Source organism: Lotus japonicus, chromosome 1, assembly GCF_012489685.1.
Source record: "Lotus japonicus ecotype B-129 chromosome 1, LjGifu_v1.2".
NCBI classification, from domain to species: Eukaryota; Viridiplantae; Streptophyta; class Magnoliopsida; order Fabales; family Fabaceae; genus Lotus; species Lotus japonicus.
Window position 1 is genome coordinate 65,383,600 of NC_080041.1, and position 23,312 is coordinate 65,406,911.

At 36.0% G+C, this 23,312-nt stretch overlaps 4 protein-coding genes and 1 long non-coding RNA gene across 6 annotated transcripts; 4 read left to right on the top strand and 1 right to left on the bottom strand.

Annotated features, from left to right (window-relative positions):
- Positions 1-1,080: 1,080 nt before the first annotated feature.
- Positions 1,081-1,812, top strand: LOC130739263 (probable calcium-binding protein CML44). Its single transcript, XM_057591518.1, has one exon. It carries the CDS (start codon positions 1,177-1,179, stop codon positions 1,693-1,695), a length of 519 nt encoding a protein of 172 aa, XP_057447501.1. The 5' UTR covers positions 1,081-1,176; the 3' UTR covers positions 1,696-1,812.
- Positions 1,813-1,945: 133 nt separating this feature from the next.
- LOC130739253 (F-box/kelch-repeat protein At3g23880-like) lies at positions 1,946-3,578 on the top strand. The gene is made up of 2 exons (XM_057591509.1): positions 1,946-2,510; positions 2,622-3,578. The coding sequence occupies exon 2, from the start codon at positions 2,624-2,626 to the stop codon at positions 3,437-3,439; it is 816 nt and encodes a 271-aa protein (XP_057447492.1). The 5' UTR covers positions 1,946-2,510; positions 2,622-2,623; the 3' UTR covers positions 3,440-3,578.
- Positions 3,579-3,742: 164 nt separating this feature from the next.
- Positions 3,743-9,305, top strand: LOC130739274 (uncharacterized). The gene is made up of 4 exons (XM_057591528.1): positions 3,743-4,321; positions 5,258-5,425; positions 6,152-6,245; positions 6,419-9,305. Exons 1-4 carry the CDS (start codon positions 4,285-4,287, stop codon positions 6,570-6,572), a joined length of 453 nt encoding a protein of 150 aa, XP_057447511.1. The 5' UTR covers positions 3,743-4,284; the 3' UTR covers positions 6,573-9,305.
- Positions 9,306-9,712: 407 nt separating this feature from the next.
- On the bottom strand, positions 9,713-12,847 carry LOC130739283 (uncharacterized). 2 transcript variants are annotated; one of them, XM_057591538.1, is made up of 5 exons: positions 12,649-12,847; positions 11,585-12,564; positions 10,526-11,500; positions 10,182-10,439; positions 9,713-10,090 (listed from the first exon to the last, which is right to left on the bottom strand). In XM_057591538.1, exons 1-3 carry the CDS (start codon positions 12,839-12,841, stop codon positions 11,024-11,026), a joined length of 1,650 nt encoding a protein of 549 aa, XP_057447521.1. In that variant the 5' UTR covers positions 12,842-12,847; the 3' UTR covers positions 9,713-10,090; positions 10,182-10,439; positions 10,526-11,023. The 2 variants fall into 2 exon arrangements, with proteins under 2 accessions (XP_057447521.1, XP_057447529.1); XM_057591546.1 differs by having other exon boundaries at positions 9,713-10,439.
- Positions 12,848-18,679: 5,832 nt separating this feature from the next.
- LOC130739298 (uncharacterized) lies at positions 18,680-22,886 on the top strand. Its single transcript, XR_009019828.1, has 7 exons — positions 18,680-18,942; positions 19,080-19,168; positions 19,248-19,366; positions 19,630-19,793; positions 20,845-20,943; positions 21,582-21,666; positions 22,456-22,886. It is a non-coding gene; the product is annotated as an uncharacterized LOC130739298 (long non-coding RNA).
- The last annotated feature ends 426 nt before the right edge of the window (positions 22,887-23,312 follow it).

The window sequence follows — 23,312 nt, forward strand, 5'->3', positions numbered from 1 at the left end:
CAAGTGACACCTTAATTATTTTAAATTAATACTTGCACTCAACAAACATCAATAAACTTTTCTACAAAAGATTCAAGACCATATGATTATTAATACGACACATCTCCAATATTGTAACAACCTAGTATGAATGAAGTTTGCTTTCATTTCGTAAATTGCGAAACTTCCTGTAAATTGCTTCAGCCGTAGACCATATTCTCGTCAATATCCTATGTGCTCTTCCCGTACACGAAGGACAAATCCTCATTTAATATACCCTTAATTACTTCTCACGAGATCCACGCATATATTTTTCTTTGAGGGGCCGGCCTTATACTTATGTATGTCTTTGAATTTCTATTGAGATTCAAGTTAAAGATTGTTTTCCGTCCCGAGGGTTAGCTCAAGTGGTAAGAGTTAGGAAACACAAGGGTTGATTAGGATGAAGGGTAAAAGGTTGGGAGACTAATTTATTAACATTTATAACAACTAACATTTGTCTATCAAAAGAAAAAAAAAAGATTATTGCTTCTCCGAACTATGCTAGATACAACGTGATAAATTCTAACTTTCATATTAGTGCATTGAAATATGTAAAATCATGTTTGCATTAATTTTAACACTAACCGAACATGCACTGATGTCAGGGGCGGACCAATGTTGTGGTGAGGGGGTTCATCTGAACCCCATGAACCAAAAAAATTGCACTTAATTTTCTATATAATTTTTTTTTAATCCCTTGAAAATTTTAAATTATACTAGTAGACTAAGTTTTGCACCTATTTACACCAAAGACTCACTTATTTGCACAACTATGACTTGTATAATTTATCATATATAAAACATATTAAAGTTGTTTTAAATTATATTCTTACTGGTGTGTTCATTTAAAAAATTTGAACCCCTACCCTCCTGGATCCGCCATTGAGTGATGCACACATACAGGTGCAGTCAACGTTTGAAAATCGCTGATAAACACGAAATGTAGTTTATTTTTGCAGGGATTACTGTTTTAAAAATACTCTGCTGATATTTGTTATGTGTCATAGAAATTTAATATATTTGTCATTTACTTCCCAAACGATGTGTATATAACTAACTCCATGGTATTGCAACTTACAAGGTTTGAGGACAAATAAGAAGCATAAAAAACAAGAGCAGAGACTAATCAACAATATTCATTGTATCATACCATATATGTTTAGTTTTGCAAATATGTGTCTCTTATCTCCTAGTGACTTGCAGCGGATTTTTCAGAACCTGGACGTGAATGGTGACGGATTCGTGACCCTTGAGGAGCTAAATTGGCTTCTCCAGAAGACAATTAACATCCCCCAATTCGGGTTGGAAGAGCTCGAATCGATTGTGGAGAAGAATCGCCTCGACTTCAGCGAGTTTTTGTTCTTCTACAACTCCATATCGAAGCAGAACAATGGAGAAAACAGAGGAGGTGATGATGATGACCACGACGATGACGATGACAAAGACGATGAAGTTTTGGAGAGCGATCTTGTGAAGACGTTCAAGGTGTTTGACTTGGATGGAGATGGATTCATCACGAGCCAAGAGCTGGAGTGCGTTTTGAAGAGGCTTGGGTTGTGGAACCAAACGAGTTGCAAGGATTGCAGGAGCATGATTCGGTTCTATGATACCAATTTGGATGGAAGGCTTGATTTCCAGGAATTTAAGAACATGATGCTGCTTACCACTGCCTGATTTTAATTCCTTCAAATTAGCTTTTCTTGTAAGATGTATTATTATTTTTACGAACCGATTATGTCATCAACATGTGTGCATATTTAATGACATTATAACCAATCATACTCTGCTCAACATGTATAAGCGTATTGCTTTGGCTGCTAAACTTGTTAAATTAAGCTATGGGAGCTCATATAGAGGTTACTTACTTGCAAAATATGCTTCATAGAAAAATAGATGCAGATGCTGATATGATAAAAAGATCATGATCCATAAAAGAAACAAATAGTATTTCGGACAGTAGTAATTGATAGTATATTTGGATTAACTTATCTTTACACATAATCAATTCTGTGGTATAAAATGTCTATAGTAAATTGATTTTGACTTAAGAATTGGTAACTACTAATCGGTTTTGTCCTTAGACCCCTAGATTTCATACCCCCAATTTAGATGGAAAATGATCGAATGAAAACATTGGTAACTACTAATCGGTTTTGTCCTTAAACCCCTAGATTACCAAAGTTCTAAACCCTCTTTACCAACATTTTGCTTATGTTTTTGCATAAGTTTTGGCAAGTGGTCACCGTATGATATTTTTCTATAATAATAATGATAATAATAGTTTTACAAATAATTTACTTCACATATACTCTAGTTTTACACTAATATAGGAATAAAGAAGTTATAATTAAATTTGTTCTTTTTATTATCTAAACAATGGAGTAAAATATTTGACTACATTCCATCATAAAATATCTTCTTTGATACATCGTCAAACTAGCAGGAAAGCAAACAACACTAAAACTGTAACAGTCACTAAACATGAAAATGTAAGTCTCTGTTTATTGTATTGTCCTTTTTAATGTAAACCCATTTATCAAATAAAACAGAAAATGCAAAAATATATAAAATTGTTATTTCCTTTTCTCTTGGCACACTAGGGATGAAGGAGAGAAAGCTTTCATTCATCGGCGACTCCCCTCACGCGCCGCCGCTTCCACCCATTCCGTTCGACCTCGTGGTGGAAATCCTCTGCAGACTCCCGGTAAAGTCACTCTTGCAATTCCGCTGCGTATGCAAATCTTGGAATTCTCTAATCTCTGATCCCAAATTTGCCAAAAAGCACCTCCATTGTTCACCGGCGAACTTCACCCGCCACCACCTCATCGCAAGCTACCTCAACGACTCACGCCAGCTCCGTCTCAAGGCTCACCCGCTCCTCTCTGTTTTCGACACCGTGCCCGCCACCGCCGCTCAGCTTGAGTACCCTCTGAAAAAATATAAAATAAATATTGATCAAATTGTTGGCTCTTGCAATGGCATTGTCTGTGTTGCCAACCATCAAAACTTTACTCTTTTCTGGAACCCTTTTACTCGGAGATTCAAAAAATCCCCACCTTTGGAAAATCCAAATATACTTGGTTACACAGTATATGGTTTCGGTTATGATTATTTTGCTGACAGTTATAAAGTAGTTGCAGTTTTCTGCTTTGAAGGTGGTGAAGTTTGGTTTTACCACCGAACACAAGTGAAGGTTCATACTTTGGGTACAAATTGTTGGAGGAGGATTCAAGGGTTGCCTTCTTGTTTCCCTGTTGAATCAGGAAAATTTGTAAGTGGCAGGCTTAATTGGTTGGCAACTGATAATGACTGGTGTGCATATACTAAGAGTATTATTTCTCTGGATTTGGGGAATGAGTGTTATCAAAAGATTTTGCAGCCTGATGATTATGGGCATGATGGTGAAATGGGGGTTTGACTTTGGGTGTGTTGAGGGATTGCTTGTGCATTCTTTCGGTCTTTGTGATATTTGGCTTATGATGGAGTATGGAAATAAAGAGTCTTGGACTAAATTGTTCAGTGTTCCTAGCCTGGACGAACACCTATTCGCCAATCCACTTCATATTTCTGATGATGAAGTGCTGTTGGAGGACTCGGAAACCATATGTCTTTACAATTTTAGAGACAACAGTTTTGGAATTCCCCAAATTCAATACACTGAAGATTTGATGGTCACATATGTCTGTGTAGAAAGTTTGATATCACCTTGTTTTTGATTTTAGGATGTAGATGCTATGTTTGAAGAGTCCTTCAATCAATTAACTTGACCTTACATGTTTTCATTTTATGTTCGTTCTTATTACTTTGTGATCATGGTTAATTGAAAGTTGACAGAATCTGCAACTTGAGAAACCGATATGTTAATTTCAGTTAGATTTGTTGTTTCTTTCGTCATGTATTCTGCTTTTTGTAATTCACAATCATGCATTAGATTAGGTGGTTAATGGTTTAGTTCTCTAATATATAACTTGAATATTGTAGAACTTGTATTTAAGTTCAGTCCACCTGATGCAATTCCATTGTCACTATGTTGGAAACGTCGCCAAAATTGGAGTAGTTTGTGCAGTTATAGAACTCACTGTTTAAAAGTTTGTTTCCTTAATTTTTTCCAAATTATGATTTCTATTTCTCTGTTATGAGTTCTGTAATCTTGATGACAATATAGAGTTTTGATTCCGGCAGCTATAATTGTTGGTTGATTTTTGCTTCCATTAAGCAATGCCTTCTTGATGTGAACACAATCATGTTAACAATGGGGCATCAATGAGCTATGATGGCAGTTTGGCTATAGCTTTTAGAGGTCAGGTTTGTGCCTTCGCATTTAATTCATGTATTTCCTTTCATCTTCTAGGTCACTGATTTCACTGAAAGCCGGCAAATTTAGTTCTTTGCACATTGGGATGACTTGACACTTTCTGACCCTATATTCGTCCAAATACCAAATTGTGATCAGATGAGCTGTGTTCGTAGTTTTCACCCCGTGGCTGTTTACGGTTAAATTATACCGAAACTTAACATAATAGACTCCATCCTTTGTATGTTGCCAGATGAGCATGTCACTAGTTGTCTCCTGCTCAAAGGAATTTGGATAACTTTACTTGTCTCATAGGATGAAAACAACAAATGAATATTAGTGTGGTTCCAGTCCTCAGTGTTGTCAATCCTTCACAAATGGTTTTGGGGTCAGCATTTTTACCACCTGCAACATTAGAAATCCATTTTCCATCCAATATACTAATGTTTCTTGCATCACCAATTTTCCACATGGTGTCATCATCAATTACCCATCTAGTTGAAAAAATACTGGTCCATGTGTAAACTTGCATTTTACCCTCTAGAAGCTTGTTTAAGTTTAGCTAGCCAGGACCCTGAATACCTTGCTTTCAAGACTACTTGACATCAGAGTTTTCAACCATGGGCACTCTTCACCACTAGAGTATACAAGAAAAGCATCATTGAAAGCTTTAAACTTCTAATGCCTAGCCCCCAAGCCTTTTCAGGGTAGCCAATTTCTCCCAACTGAGCCAATGTACTTATGTACTTGCCATTCACCTTTCCTCCTCAATAAAACTTCTCATCTCATATGGAGTAAGGTTGATGTAAAATCCTATTTTATTTGGGTGGTCATTGCATTTCATTTATGGCTGATGAAACCCAACTTATTAGTATAGTTTCTGACCAGTACATCATCTCAAATTTTCTTCTATCTTTTAATTATTTATGTATTTTGATGCAGGAGGTGACATTGTGCTTCTATATGCTTCAAAATATAATGACATTGATACAGTTATCAACCTCTCTGGGCGTTATGATCTAAAGGCAGGCATTCAAGAACTCGTTGGAAAAGATTATTTGGAAAGAATTAGGAATGTTGGCTTCATTGATATGAAAAAGAAGAGGTCAGGTAACCTGCCATTTACTCCAGCTTATTTCTCAATCCCCCCATTGTGATACGTCATTTTCTGTGCTCATTTAAAGCATGGACCTCGCAATTTTACCTTGTGTTGGGTTTTAATGTAATTATAAAGAACAATGGTGACGATCAAACTCTTGATCTCGTGGTCATAGAAGCTTTGAGACACAATGTCAAGAACTTGAGCATGCTCATTTGCGTAAGAGAGATGTCGTGAAAGGCTCTGATACCAATTAATAAGAGCATTTGTTTGTGAGAACCACACTACAAAAGTTAGCTAATTTAGTTAGAGAGCTCAAGGCCTAATAATAAACCCCACAACAGAGTCCCATACTTTCTATGTGAGACTCAAGTCTCATACCTTGCAATTAGATCCTAATATTATCCTAAAATTTAGATTTCATAATTGGTGATTCTATAGTACAAGTACAAAATTCAAGCTGATGGTCTTTTTTGCCACAGTTCGTTCTTTTAAATGTATTATCTGTAATTACAAAACAAACCCAATATGGAAAAAGGAAGATAAAGTATAATCTAGGCACTAATAGTTAACAATCTTGTTCAATAATTGCTTATTGACTTGAGTTTAGAACTGTAAATAGATTTCAATAGGCATGAGGGCCATCATGGATAATGAAATGGTACATGAAACAACATTTTTCATTTCTGTCTGTCACACACCAGATAATTTGCTATTTATTATATCTAATATTGCAGGAAGTTTTGATTTCCGTGTTACTGAGGAAATTTTGATGGATCGCTTGGGTACAAATATGCATGAAGCATGCCTTCATATTGACAAAGAATGCAGGTAGGCAGAAAAGTTGTCTGGCTGGCCTCTTCTTCTAAGCCTTTCGTCTCTTGCTGCATTTCTTCGTTGATCAAGCATGTGTTTTGATGTTACATGACAATACTTGATGAAGTTTATGAAATTATTGAGTTGTACATGTGCTAATGTCGAATCACATCATATATACATGGCAGGGTCTTAACAATACTTGGTTCTTCCGACGAAATTATCGCACATGAGTTTTCCAAGATCATACAAAACCACAGGTTGCATATCATTGAAGGAGCTGATCATGCATTCAGAAATCATCAAGATGAGTTATCCTCAGTTTTTGTGAGCTTCATATAAGAAATCATGCAGCAGAACACTAACAGGGTCTTTAACTGAACCTGCCAATGATGTTCCATATGTTTGTGCTCTTCTACTTTGTGCTTATTAAATTTGAGAATCTTGCTTCATGCAAAGTATTATACTATTAATACAATTGCCAGTGCCAAATAATCAATGTTATTTTTGTTATTTTGACAAACAGAATAGATATTTCATTAAAGGGGCACTCCTCAAGAAGGGAATTACCAAATGAGTAATGATATATACACACCTCATTTTTGAAACACTTCATTTTCACCTCTTTTTATTTCTATTTCTCTCCTCTTATCATCTATCACATCTAATACTTTCTCTCTCTTACTTTTTTTTTTCTTCCTATCTCTCTCTTCATTCCACCTCTCTCCACCTCAAAGAGAGGTGTGAAGATAACATTATTGATTACCAAATTGGATAAATTAACTGTTCCAACTAAAGCCCATAGACCCACCTTCCGTATACACTACCATCCATATTATTCAACCAACTAAACTTGAGAACAAAATTCTCAAGAAGTTGAGAAAGAGTATATTACCCTAGTAATTAGACAAAAGAAAGATCAAACCTTTAACTTGGCAAGGATATTGAGCTATTGATCAAATTAATAAGTTACTATACTGAAACCGTTATCACAGACCCTGCATCAGTGTTGATCAAAGATTTGGATGCTCTCCAATTGGCCCTCTCTCCGGCATATCTTCTGCAAAATATTGGCCATAGATCTTGTAATCAAGGGATAAGATTGCTTATGACGAGAAAGTAATTGGTGATTTAATAAGTGATGAAATGGTTAATTGTGAGGGGCTGCACTGCTGAAGGGCTGGAGAGGATCTCAAGTCGGTCAATCAATGCTTGTGTGCTGCCATCACACGCCTTGTATCAATGTTAGTCAATGTTCATTGGTATCACTACGCACCTTACATCAATATCAGCCAATGCTATGCACTATCACCACAAACCTCATCCATGCCAACTAATGCATATGTGATTTCACCACACGCCTTGCATTGATGTCGTCAATCTTCATGTGTGACCTGGACAATTCAAGGCTCATCTTGTGTTAACCTGATTACATGAACTCTTCCATCCAATTTCTCTACCACAAAACCACTGTGTGGGAGATGGTGTGAGATTGATTCCTAGGATTTCACATATTCTTTCGATTTCTGGGTTTAGATTTCTTATATTGTTATCAACTTTGGGTTAGAAAAAATAAATTGTGCTGATTTCAATCTCTACCTTACCTGGTTCCTAATTTTTTTCCTGATGAATTGGTACTCGTATGATATTTATCCAGTTTCCTCTTATCCCCATAAGTTGTGTTATATACTTATATATGATATTAAGTTGATGTTGAGATTATTAAAAAAAGTTGATTTTTTTAGTTTTAGTTTATCTGTATATGAGATTCTTGAATCTGGGTGTTTTTTTGTTTTGTTTTTTTTAGAATTTTGGGTTTGAAGATATGAAGATAACAAAGAGGAAGAAGATTAAGATCATATGTTTCTAGTTTTTTTTTTGTTAATTAATTTTTTAAAGCTCAAAACGTTAATTTTTTAATAGAAGTTGGACGGAAAACCAAAATTGCAAACGGTAGTAGAGGTGGGGACGATAGCTGCTAATTTTTTTGAGGGTTAAATATTCTTTCCGTCCCTAAACTATAGCGAATTTTTGATTTCCGTCCCTGAACTAAAATTACGATGGTTTCCATCCCTGTACTTAGTAAACCGTTTGTTTTTTACCCTTTGACCATGTTGACTGCTCATGTGTGATTCCAGCGTGTAGGTCAGTGCTGATGTGGAGGTAATTATGCCGGTTTAGCCGGTTTTTCGAATTTTTTTTAATTTTTATTAATAGAAAATCCTTTTTTACTAAGTAAAAACATTTCAACGTTTAATTTTACTTTTTAACCTAGGTCAGAAATGTTCATCATCCTTTCTTCTCTTTTCTTCTACTGAAGCCGTAGCTCCACTCTCGCCGCCGTAGCTCCACTCTCGCCGCCGCTCCACTGTGTGGTTGTTCTCATCATCAATTTAGGGTTTTAAGAGTTGGGGTAAGGGATCGAGGCAGACAAGGAAGAGAGGAGATTGGCAGACGAAGATTGTGAAGGTTGTGAAGGTTGTGGCGTGCTCAGATCGAAGGGCGTCGAAGAGGAAGGAAGACACGACTCGAGGTAGACAAGGAAGACACGAACCAGAATGAAGCACGAAGGAACATCGTCGTCTTCGACAAGGTCCAGGGCAATTTAGCTTGTTGATTGTGAGACATTTTTTTTCAGATTCCCTCGGGTTCTGATTATTTCAAGTGGCTGGATGAGGCTATTGAATTAAACCAATCTGCAAAATATGAAGCCAATCCCCATTCTCTCTGCCAACATGAACTCATGGAAGCCCAGAAGAAAGTGGTGAAGTTGCAGAAGAAACAACTTGAAGTTCAGCAGAAGCAGATGGAAGATAAGGCATTGATCAAATATCTGATTTTGGGATTAGGGTTGTCATGGATATTGATTATTGTGTTGGCCACAATTCTTGTGATATCCACCTTCATGTAATGGGTTGTGATGGAATTGGTGTTAGTTAAGTATAGGTAGAATTGTGTGTAGGTTAGTTAAGTTTTGGGGTTTGTTTGGTTCTAGTTTGATCTGAAGCTAATTGGTGTTTGTAATGCGTATTGATCAAATGAAATGGTATTTTACTCATGGAATTTCAAGTTGAATTTTAAGTTGACTTCTGCTCCAATTTCTTACTGTTTTCATGAAGGAACTAGTTTTGTTTAGACATTGTTGCACTCACTTGTAGGTGATGTAGCTGAAATTGTAGATGACAGACCAAGTAGAAGTACAAGAGCAAAAACCAGCACATAACAACTCCTGCTCATTATGTATTTTTATCAGTTTATAAGAAGAGATTCAAAGAGCACTCAACTGTCCTTACAAGTCTATCCAACAAAATGGTTCCACAAAGCCTTTGTTTATGCAAGTTTCTCATTGGGTTACCCTTTCTCATTTCACAAAACTAATGAAGGATAACTTAGTTATGAGATTTTAATCCTATTTTTTCCTTGCACCTGTTAGTTCTTGACATGTAAACATTCATAACCATATAAATATGTTGACCCGTTGCTGAAACATCACAAACCATGTGCATTTGATTATAAAATAGTTACATAATGTCAAATTGATCAACATCAACAACATAAAGTTAAGACCCTAAAGTTAAAGTGTCATTGTTTCACTTGTACCAAAATATTCCCATGTGCAACTAGTGCACCATGTCCCCACATACTTTTAATTTAAATTGCCCTTACATACATCAAACAGAAACCCTTGTCTGGTACCAAAAAAGTGAACATAACATTAACTAGTCTTCAAGTCTTTTTCACCACACTCTCTTGTGTTGCAGCCACAACATCTCTAGTCCCCACCACTGGTCCAGTAGCTTCTTGAGATGCAACACTCTTTCCCTTATTCTTCCTGGGAGCCTTGGTAGTGTTCCTTGGAGCTTGAAACATAAAATACAAATCAATTACAACAATTTTCATTCCATTGAACTGCATGTCAAAATTATGCAAATGCCTTAGCTTATCATTAACCTGAGAGCTTGTCCCACCCTGTCCAGCTTGAGCTGGCAATGATTCAGGTTGAGTTATTCCAGATCCAGCTTGAGATGGTGCAGGTACAGATTGTGGTGCTGCAGATCCAGACGATGTGCCAATAGTTATCCCTGGTCCTCTTCTTCTCTGATTTCCAGCTTGTGGTGCAGGTGCAGCTTGTGGTCCATGTGCAGCTTGTGGTGCTCGAGAAGAAGATCCAGCTTCATTTACTCCATCTCCTGCTGCTGCTGATGACTTCTGTAACAACCACAAGTATGTAGAAATTATGACATCCATATAGAAATTATAACAACCACAAGTAGGTAGAAATTATGACTTCTCACCTTTCCCTTCCCTTTGGTTTTTTTCGGTAATGGGTTGTTTGGAGCTGGTGGGTTCTTGCATGTTCTGGTATTGTGGCCATATTGCTGACACCTTGAGCACTTCATTTTTGTTCTTTCTCTGCTGACTCTTGTTGTGTTCCCCTCCACTATTGGATCCCTCCTCCTCAGCTTTTTTGGTCTCCCTGGCCCTTTCTTGTAAGTTGGTGGCAGCATTTCAACTGTCTCAGCACAAGGTTCCCACTGGTTCACACCATTAATTGGTGTAATTGTGTTACCATAACACTGTGCATAAGCCTCTCGCTTGTAGTACATATGGACATATGTCTCTGCATTCTCTCCTCTAGTATTGATTCCAGCCAATGCATGTCTACAGGGTATCCCAACTAGCTGCCAGAACCTACAACTACATTCAAACTTGTTCAAGTCCACAACAAACCTATCACCTGTGTTTATGTAGTGTTGAACTTCAAACACACCCTCAGCATTCCACTTAGGGATCTAGTTTCCAGCATATAGCATCTCTCCATCCAGCCTCTTTCTAGGCTTAGGACAAACATTTCCATTCCATTTTGACATCTTCTCATTCAAGACAGCAAATCTGTTCATCAAGTAAGTCCTTATCCACTCAAACATTGTCAATATAGGCTTATCTCTAGCCACCAAAATTGTGCTGTTGAAGGATTCAGACAGGTTGTTGATGATGACATCACATCTGGGGTAGAAGCTCATTGCATGTTTACACCAGGATCTGGTTGGGATTGCAGCTAACCGATTGAATGCAAGCTCATTAATTTCCTTTAGTTGTTGCATCTTTGTATGCCATTCCCGATGATGTGTTGCTTTTGCAGCTCCCATCATAAGGTCCCGGATGACAGTCCCTCCACCAAACTTCTTCTTCAAGTTTGCATACAAGTGTCTCACACAAAATCTGTGTTCCACACCATTCAACATTTCCTCGAAGCATGGTATGAGTCCCTGTAAAGTGAAACAGAAATAGGTGTTAGCAACTCAAAAGGAAAGTAGAAAAAAAACTTAGTGTTAGCAAATTAAAATTCATACCTTTTGTTGGTCAGATATGAACACCCACCTAGACTCCCCAATATCCCTCAACAAAAGGTCCAAGAACCACTTCCAACTGTCTTTGGTTTCCATCTCTACTACACCAAAAGCTAAGGGAAAATACTGGTCATTGGGGTCCCTCCCTACAGCAATTAACAATATCCCACCATACTGTGTCTTCAAATGACAACCGTCAACACCAATAAATGGTCTGGAGGCTCTGAATCCCCTCTTACAGCCATCCAGACACATGTAGAACCTTTCAAATCTAGGTTGCACAGCCAGTGAAGGTCTGTACATGTTTATCTTACAAGTGTTGCCAGCATTGGCTTTCCTTAATTCTGCACTGTATGCCCATAGCAGGGTGTATTGCTTTGCTGCCTCCCCATCAACTATGTTCTTTGCAATTTGTCTAGCCTTCCAAGCCCTATATGTTGTGATCCCAGTGCAATAGTCTTGTTGGATATCAGCAACAATCTCATTAATCTTGATTTTTTGGTGGTTTTGAAGCTTCTTAGCAACAACCTTGCCAACCCACCTTGCAGTTGCATTCTTATTGTTAAACAACCTTCCACATTTATGCTTAGAACAAATGGTCTTGATCATGTAAGTCTCCTTCCCCCCCACCTTGCTACAAAGGATGAAATATCCACACTTCTTTCTGCACACAGCTCTCGCCCTAATAGAATCATTTTTTGGAAAGTAAACCTCTCTCCCAATATACACAGAGTGTACCTTGACTGCTTGTTTGAACTGATCAAGAGACAGAAACTCCATGCCAGCTTTGAATTTAAATTCCTTAGACAGCTCTCCTTCTCTAAATACAAGGTTCCTTTCCCTAGGTCCATCCTCAATCTCATCATCAGCATCAGAGGCACTGTCAAGCTCTTCAAAAAAGTACTCATATTCCATGTCATGATCCTCATTATTCCCCTCCTCCCTCTCAGGTTCTACACCCACACCATGAGAAGTTTGAGTCCCTGTAAGTGAAACAGAAATAGGTTAGAAACTCAAAAAGGAAAGTAAAAAAAAAAGACTAAGTGTAAGCAAATTAAAGTTCATACCAAAAGTGTTTTCATAGATGTTGTGCAGAATGTCATCATTCTCAGGCATATTAAATCCATCATCCATGGCAAGATCTCTCTCCTCCTCGCTGTCACTCAAATGAACACCTTGAAGTGACTCATCACTGCTGCTACCCTCAATAACAATAGTCTCAGCAGGCCTCTTCACACCAGATTTCACAGCACCACTCATAATTCTGTTACTCCTCCTCCTTGGCTTAACATTCTTCACACCACCAGCAACCTTCTTCCCTTTCCCACCAGCACTTTCTTTCCCTCCTTCAGCAACCTTCTTACCTTTTCCAGAAGCACTTTCTTTGCCTCCTTCAGCAACCTTCTTACCTTTCCTAGAAGCACTTTATTTCCCCCTTTCACCAACCTTCTTTCCTTTCCCAGAATCATCTCCTTTCCCCCCTTCACCAACCATAGGCTCATTGACTTGAACCTCAGCAACCACCTCATTAGCTGCATTATGTACATTAGGCTCATCATTAATATTATACACGTGGACATCACACATATTCTTCTCAGCATATTTTGAAACCTCCATTGCTTCAACATCCTTCGTAATCGGCTTCAATCCAGTATCAATATCATCTTCATTCCTTTTCCACCACATTTGAAACCCACCAGTGTATCCTAATTCCTTTACCATGTCAACAATCTCAAAATAAGACCATCTGTCACTATCTAAGTCTTCGAATGTAGTGAGTTTACCCTCATACACAGGCCCAGGGATATACACAAATCCACCACTGTGATGAAATTTGGCAGTGAATGTCATTTTTTCCTACAGCACACACACATTTATTTTGTTACTACGCATACATAAATCAAATTTAGAAGGCCCAAATTTAGAAACTAGCAACAGCAAATTGACAGTATGGATTTGGTCCATACATAATCCATATGAGTTCAAAAACAAAAGTAAATAAAATACATATATGGAGTATACAGTAGTAGGAAAATGAGTTCATGAATTGATACTTCATTAAGGTCATGTAAGAGCAATATTTCTGTAGAAAATGTTCTTATATGTTTTGAAATCAATTGATCTTTTGTAACTAACTCTAGCAACAATCAAATTGATAACGACAGTATGCATTAGTTTACATACTAGCAACAACAAACTAGCAATTTACAGTATGGATTTGGTCCATACATAATCGAAACTGCTACCCAATAGTTATGATATTGTTTCCCAACCCTAAATCAACAACAAATTCGTGATTAAGGTTAGGTATCAATCGCATATGGTGAGAACCTAAATTCGCGATTAAGAAGGGACATTGGGGATATCGAAACCTAATCAAAAAAAGAAGGGATCAAGTACTTACCTGTTGCGAACCTAAACCCGGCGACAGCGGCGGTGAGATGATGAGAACAACCACACAGTGGAGCTACGGCGGCGAGAGTGGAGCTACGGCTTCAGTAGAAGAAAAGAGAAGAAAGGATGATGAACATTTCTGACCTTTAAAAAGTAAAATTAAACGTTGAAATGTTTTTACTTAGTAAAAAAGGATTTTCTATTAATAAAAATTAAAAATAAAATTGAAAAACCGGCTAAACCGGCATAATTACCTCCACATCAGCACTGACCTACACGTTGGAATCACACATGAGCAGTCAACATGGTCAAAGGGTAAAAAACAAACGGTTTACTAAGTACAGGGATGGAAACCATCGTAATTTTAGTTCAGGGACGGAAATAAAAAATTCGCTATAGTTTAGGGACGGAAAGAATATTTAACCTTTTTTTAATAAGGACAAAAATCACACATTTGATAAAGTTCGGGGACCAGTTAAGCCATTTATTTAATTCAGTCTTACATAACTTGGGCCTAATATAGAATATATCATGAGTCCATGTAGGCAACCTAACCCACTTCCATTCCTACTTAAATCATTTCAAAAGCTTCACTCGTTAAAAACGTTAGTGTTTAAAATTTTAGGGATCGGTTTCTGGATTAGGGTCAATTTTTTAGTTTTGGGGTCGATTTTTGAGTTTAGGGTCCATTTTTTACTTTTGAACCGATTTTTTAGTTTTTAGCTGATTTTTGGGTTTGGGGTTAATTTTTGAGTTTTGAGCCGATTTTAGGGTTTGGGGTCGACTTTTGAGTTTTTAGCCGATTTTACGGTTTTGGAGACTGATTTTTGGGTTTAGGGTTGATTTTTACTTTTGAGCCGATTTTTTAGTTTGGGGCTGATTTTTGAGTTTTGAGCCGATTTTTAAAGAACATATACAAGGCATAGGGTAAGAAGAGATGAAACCCAGAGGAACGGTGACGAGAGGTTGTCACGATCCTCTCAGAGTTGTTGCCACGCTCTAGAGCTCCACTCCATCAATCCTAGGCGTAGGGATCCTCCAAAGCCGTGCTCAACTCCCTATGCTCTGTTTTGGGGATAAAATTCGAAGAAATATGGAAATATACTTCTAAAATATGATTTATGACATTTTATAGGTGTTTCAGGCGGCCACAGGCGCTTAGCGCCCCCTAAATTCCCCTCAGCGCCCCCTGAATTTCGCTCAGCGCCACACTTTCCTTCAACACAGGGTTTTCCAGCAACCTTGGGGCGCTTAGCATGTCAGATTGGTGCTCAGCACTTAACCTCTCTAAAAATGCAATTTTTACTTTAAACTTGGATTTTCATGACCCTATATCAAAAGTCCAAGTTAAACACATGAAATAAATAACATTTGCACTATTTCTAGGCTATAACTAAGTATTTACTAAAGTAATTACTTTGAGGGTTAAAATGATGAATAAATCAAGCATATATGTCAAATAAGAGTCTAAAATGATATACTAATATATGTAAAAATGACACTTATCAGGTTCTAGATTGAAGAAGAACTAGAGGATGAAGATGATAGATTATTGATTTTTTGTTCCAAGTCTGATGTATTGATTCTGAAGAAGACGATGTTGATGATGATAGTGAGCCAGATGAAGATGAAGATGAAGATGAAGATGAAGAAGAAGGATGATGAAGAAGTATGAGATAAATATAACTCTGTTCAGATATTTATCAATTGATTTTGTAGCTCAACTAGAAATTTTGGTGTTTTGCCCACATTGGGCCCATGGGGGCCATTTCGTAAGTTTGGTTACCAACTAAAGAACGAGAGACAACTTAAGGTACCAAACTTACCATTCATCCGGAAAATGAAGAATAAAGTCTCCATGTGTTGTACTATTGGGCCCATAGTATGGATTTCAATGGGTACGAGTGAGCATGTGTAGTATATATCCACCACCCGCTTCGCGGGTAAAAACATGTACATGTATCTGTCTCATACCCACATTGATAACCATTAAGTGGATTTTAAAGATCCATAGATATCCACGGGTATGCATGGACATATATGGATTCACATATATTTCACCAAATAAAATTAAATTAAAATTAAATTCAAGATTACACTCACAACCCTGGAATAATTTATTATGGACCACTAAAAAGTGGTGCAAAGTTGCACCACTCCCTTTTGACCCACAATGGAATATTTAAAAAAACAAAAAATATATTTTCTTAATCTTTAATTAATTATATAATCCCTAAATTAAACCCTTCACCCTATCTTCATAACAATGCTTCTCTTTAACTCTATTCATTCTTCCATGAATTCACCTTCTTTAGGGTATGTTTGGATTGATGGAACATAATGGAACGGAGCAGAATGAAACACGATGGAACGGAATGGAGTGGAATGGTACAGAGTAAAATTTGTATTCCATTGTTTGGGTATTTTATGATGGAGTGGAGGAAAATTACCACTCTATTGTTTGCGTGATGGACGGAGTGGTATGAGTTATTATTTTTTCCCCCTATATTACCCTTACTTCAAAAAAGTTATCGTTATCCTGCATAACATGACTTGTATTGTTGTACTGTACACGAGAGCGCATTCAATGCGATACCTTGGACAACCAATGCTTCATAGAGCAGGTTGGGGATTCTCTCAAGTGGAGAAAAACTTGAGGAAATAATGTTAGTAGATCTCAACCCTTCATTTTTTTTAAAACAAATCAAGGCCGAAACTAAGAGAAGATTAAATAATCTTTTTTATGTGTGATGTACCCAATCATTTCTTAGAGAGCTTTTATACCCAATCCTCATACTATAAAATTAACACAGCCAAACTCCAATCATTTTCATGTAGTTTGTAAATAGTGTTAACAGCCAAACTCCAAAATTTACTCTTTTCTTTTCTATATGCTTTTATTTTTATTCCGGAACCAACTTTATATGGCATTTCAAAATTCATGTATTTTGAGTTTCTGACTTCCATTTTCAGAATATTTTTTTTGGAACCAATAAATGTTTTCTAACATATCTTATCTCAATTCCACTTCTTGTCATCTCTTACTACAAAAAAAAAAACAAAAAAATAGTAGATAATTCTACTTCACACTATTTCGTCTTCTTATAATCTCAATATTAAAACTTAACAATTACAAAAAAAAATGATGTCGTATCAGTTAATAATTGATGTCTTAACACCTGAGCAACAACAAAAAAAAAATTATCAATACTTTCTACCATATCGAATATCTCATATGGTTGATGTAAACAATTAAAAAAACAGTTTGTTATATTTAACACCATGGTGTTAACAATTACAAAAAAATGTTATCATGTAAGTTCGTTCTTCATATCTAACACCCATCATGTTGAGGAAGCCACCCTGGCAAATGACTTGATACTTGATTCAAGTCAAAACTTCGTGATTGGAGAAATGTGTCATCAAGCGGTTCCTATATTATAAAAAGAAGAAAATATAGTTAAAGTTAAATTTTTAAAATGAAAAGGTAATAACTATATATACTATAAAAGCACATGAATAAAAGAGAAAACTTACAGATAATAGTCTAGTAAAACTATGAGTGCTTTCACGAGTTATCATATTATGCAACTCGTGATTGTTAGTGAGAACTTGGGAGCTTGAATCACCATGATTGATTGGTTGCTCTTGAGAACTTGAAACACCAAAATTGTTATTGGGGAAAGTGTTTTCCTATGCAAACACAGTAAAGCAAAAGATGTAAGATTGAGAAATTAAAACAAATTGCTTTAAAACACAAAAAGATAAAAATGAAATTATATTAACCTCTCCATTTTGTGTAGGACAATTGTTTTTACCCCTTATTGCCTTCTTTGATTGGTTCTCTATCCAACTCTTTGGATGCTTTCTAAAATTCTTCACATCATTTCTTCTTTTTAAGCCTTTTACTTGTGGGCAAAGATGATTGGGACCTGGGACAAAGGAAGAAGGAGTAGCTTTGTTATCTCCGATTTCCAAATTTTTCTCACAAATATCCTCAACTTTCTTACTTAACTCCTCAATTTCCTTCTCCACAAAAGTACGTGCTTCCTCACAATGAGATGCACGTGTAGCTATTCTTACTAACTTAGGACAAACCTCACTATACCAATGTGTGTTACCAAGATTAGAATATTTTTCAACATTGTTCTCATGTGTATCTTTCACAACTCCATTCTTTGCTCCCCTTGTCCATCTTTTCAAAATATACTGATCATGTATTGATTTAATATCTTTTGCATCAAGAATCTTGATTGCATGGCAACATAATATGCCAAAAGTCTCAAACTTTCTACAACTACATGAAATTGTGCCAATGGAAGGACAAAATGACACTTTAAACATAAAATCTCCATTGTACATACTTACCAAGTATCATGATTTGGATCACCTTCATTTACTCCTTTTATATAAGCTGCAGAAAATTATCAGTCTTTTTGGAAAAGATAAAAAATAGGCAAGGTATATATTTTTGCAGCCATCTATCAATCTATATCTATCTATCTATCTATCTATATCTATACTATATATAAAACCAAAGCTTCTGTAGCCTTAGGGGTAAATAAGTCGTTCAACAATTTATTCCAAAAATGATGAAAGGTGGGCATGGATATTTTAGTAAAAAAACATTTTATTTCACTAAGATAGATTGGATCTTAACCATTGATTCACAAGCATTTCGGTTTTTAATAGCATCAGTTTCACTCTTCCATTCCATTCAATCTTAAACGCGTTTCACGAATCAGACGCTCATCTTCCGTTCCTTTTTCTCCTTCTCTGCGTTCCGCTCATCGATTCAGATCTTTCGCTCTCTTTCTCCAAATCACTCTCGATTCCATCTTTGCTTCCATGACTCTAACGCCTTCAGATTTGTCCATAAGGTTTGAAAGATTTAATCTTCATTGTCCAAAGTTTTCTGCAAAGTTTCAGGTTTGCCACTCTTTCTGGTGTCCGAATCGGTCATTCTGGTGAGTAAGACGTTTTTCTATCCCTTTTTCTTATTTCTGATTTCTCCCCTCTCTGCTTTTACTCCTTAAATTTCATAGGGTTTTCATCGTTCGAGTTCATAGTGAGCATTGTAACAGCATAAAAAATGGATTTTTAGGTTTTGGGAATTGGGCGGTGAAGTGTGGACACAGTAGATTGATGATGGCGGTGGAAGAGAATAGCGATTGCCTTCGTACTTGCGGAAAGGTGTGTATTTGACATTATGTTTTCTGGGTTTTCGGGATTTTTTTGTTGTTGAACTTTTTGAACTGCGGTTTATGTGCAGATATGGAATTTTTCGGTGAATTTTTCAACTGTTTGGATAGTTCGATTCAATTATTGCGTTTCAGAGCGTCTGTCATCCTTCATGAACATAAGCCACGAGATTGGAAGTTTGACTAATAGGTATGAGTGTTTAATTTATTTATTTTACTGTAGTTGTTTTAAGCTACGTTTTCATCTAAAGCATTGTGTTTTCTGATTCTCTAGGAGGTTTACTGTTTAAACCAATGGTGTTTTCATCATTTCCTCTTTATCAATTGTGTAGCTATATCCTTTTGAAAAGTTCTAGGGCTTAATATCAAGAACCACACTTTGGTTGCTTCTTTGTGTCTATTCATTTGCAGTTTCTGTTTTCACCATCTCTACTAATTCATTTTATGTTTCAGATTACATTCATCGGAAGCGTCCTTTACACATGTCGATGCGACGACTGATGCTAGAAGAACGGGAGCTTTAGGTGGACTTGAGGTTGCGTTGGTGGGGCTGTGACATGTTGGGATTGACGGAGCAAACATCGTCGCCGTCAACACTAATAGCGGCAGCGCACCAGGTTTTGTTTCCTTTATTCCAGTCTTACTTCTAAAGAGTTTGTTGAATTTCTTAGTACTTAAATTGTGTTGATTTCTACTTCTTCTTCTTCTCATTTTTTCTTTCCCTGGCAGCTTTCTTGAATAAAAAATTTGGTTATGGATCTAGCCATTTTGCTTTAGAAAATTTTGAGGTTATACGTGGTGCCTTGGTTTATTCGTTGATTATGTACATTTAATTACTGATGTTCGTGATGTTTGATTTTAGGATTTATGCTTACTTGCTCATGTTGTATGTTCTTCTATGCTAATTTGATTCGTACACAAAAACCACCTCTTTCCTTCTCTATTTTTCTTTGTATTTTTTACAGTTTCTTTTTCTTTTCCACACCCTCTTTACCTCAGTCTAATCTCATTCTGATCCATCTTCCACTTACTCATCATCTTTTTGACAATCTCACCTCATTCAACTCTCCATCTTCTTTCTTTTCAAGCTCAGGGTTTCAATTCCTACTGTGACTTCTCTTTTCCATCATGGTTGCAATTTGGGCTTTTCCATAAGGTTGGATTTTAAACATTGTTATGATTGAGATGGTCAACATAAAAAAATGATCTATTTTGGTGTTGACATTGATTTCATGCTCATGGTAAACCTTATAAACTTGGATTCATAATATTCCTTTTTTGGTCAATTTTATTTTTAGTCCTTTGGAAATGATATATATGTGTACTTGAATTACTTGCATACTATTGAGGTGATATGGTCCCTATAGAATGACAAAGATACTTACCCACCTCTTTTATTGAATAATCATGTTTTCTCATTTCTTCTCTCCCACCTGGCTTCTCTCCTTTCTCCTCTCTCACTTGGCTTCACATAACATCCCATCACAACTCAATGCGGGAAGCCGGGAAGCATGATATTCTAATTAGATATCATCTTTTAAATTTATTTTGTTATTATTTTTGTTGGTCTGCATTAGGGGTAAATCATTTATGTTGTTTGAACATAAGTTTGAATCTTAAAGCACGATAAATATTTCTGCTTCCGATCATTCTGTTTTTTTGTGGCAGTGAAGCTGATGGGAAATACTAATTTTGAATTTGGGAGGGCAGCACATATATGATGGTCCAATTGGTGACCATGATTCACATCTGATCCAGTACTCTGAGGTGAGTCTAGGGTAAATCAGTTTAGGCACAATAGCTGCTGCTCAAGCTTTTTTAGCATACGCTGTAGTTCTTGATTCAATGACAATTTCTTTATCATATCCTCTTCTCTACATCTCTTTCAATTGTTCTTCTCCTCTTCAACTCTTCAATTGTTTGAGGTCAAAGATATTATTCAGGTCCTTGATGTCCCCTTTTCCAATTCATATTTAACCATTGTGGCTTCTGTTTTGAGAACTATATTTAGCCACTTAAACAGGAGTTACTTTTCGAAATAGTCACTTTTAATTAGAATTCATAGGTTCTACAGTTACAAAAATGAACGGTCATGAGTTATTATGCATTAATGAGCATTAAGTGAGTTTAAAGGTCATCATTATTTGTTATGTAACCACTAAGCATTAGCTTTATGTCTATTTAGTATTATTAATTGAGGTGTTATGTATATTGGTTATGAATTAATTATTCTTTAATAAATGGAGTACCATCTCATGTAGCATGTCTAGGATTTGTGGCTAAGCTATATTTCATAGATTACTCTTATTTATTTATTTTTCTTGGATGTGTGGCCAGACACCTCGAACTTTGAATTATCTAATTATATATCTATTGAACTCTGAATTAGAGCTACCCTTTTGTAGGTATGAGATATCAGAGAGGGGAAGGAGCTATGGCGCACAGAGGTGACCACAACCATAACTGTCTGTTCAATATCGTCTTGATTAGGTAGGATAAGTATCTCTTATCCTTTTTATCCTCTGAAATGAAAATGTTTTCTATCTTTTTTTTTTGTTTTTTAATTTTTATTGTATGTGTTTATTTATTTTTACTTTCCTTCCCAGTTTCCAAAAATTGTCTTTTATTACTGTATTACCCTCTGTAGTTGAAGGTTAGTTTTGAAAAGTGGGTTATTGTGATAGAGGTTTTGAGGGTAAACAAAAAGATGTTACGCATGTTCATTACAGAAATACAAATGGAAAGATAATGAAAGAAGAAAGCCAACAAGAATAGATGGTATCATATCCTTTATTTATATTTTATTAATTTTCATTACTATTTTGTGTTCTTAATTACTTTACATTTGTAGAGAATTTTGTTGCTTATAAGGATTGTGGTTTTATATAATGGGATGATGTTATTTATTGAGATTATTTTATTACCAAATTATATGGATAATTCTCATGGTTTAAACAGTTTGTGTGTTGGCTTAAATTTGTTAGAGGGAAATTAGAGGTGATAGTCAAGGATCTCATGTGAACTTGCCATCAGAAAGAAAATATTTACAAGCTTAAATTTGAACTTTGAGAATTCAGTTTTGTTTCGAGAAACCTGTTTATGCAATCAGATTTCCAGTTTTATTTTTGTGCTAAGATGATTGTGAATATAGTTTAAGGGATTTGTTTGTTTGGCTACCTGATGCTTGATAATTTAAGAAGGGGTTTAGAATGTTGTTATTATGGAGACCTGTGATTAACATTAGAACCTGATCTAATGTTAACTTAATTTCTTCTGCAGTTGTATTACCAATGCACTAGACACTCAACATGACTCTCATTGTATATGTGATGTTAACTTAGATGATGGGCATATGAAGCAAAACAAGACACCACATAACCAAAGTGCATGTAAACCCTCATTGTATCCTACCCTTTTCAGTATTTGTTTTTCCGGCTGAATTTTTCACTACTTTTTAAACCGTCAAATAACCAACTATTAAAACAGTGGGATTCTATCCTGCCGGTGCGTGTGATAACTATGTATTGGAATTAATATTAGCATGTAAATATTATTTTTAATGAAATCAACCGTGCACGCCTACCTTTTGTGATGATACCGATTTTTATTTCTCTTTGTACTTCACCTTTGTGATTGAGATCCATCGTGGTTTCAATAAGAATGAAGTCACTTTTTCTTTCAATTCAATAATGGTTTTCAAGGTTCGATTATGATTTTTCGTTCGTTGTTTATGCATTGTTGGTTGAGTTGTGATTGGATCATGTGGAAAAATGTAGCACAAATTTCCCATATGAAAGACCAAATAAAAAAAGTTTTTGGAATTAGGACTAAAATATATGCTAGGTGAGTCTAAGAGATATAATAACGGTAGATGATCAAGAAACATTATATAATTTGTACCAAGTGTGGGACATTAAAAGTTATTAATTTGTATTGGTGAGAAACATTAAAAATGAACAATTTTGTAATGGATAAAAGACAATAAAAGTGATTCATTTGTAACAGGTGAGAGGTGAACTTAATTGTGTGCAACCAATGTATAAATAATAGATCTTTTAAAAAAAATGTATAAATAATAGATAGAAAAAATATTATGAAAACTGTTGCGTAAACAGTAATGAAAGGTTGGTTTTAAG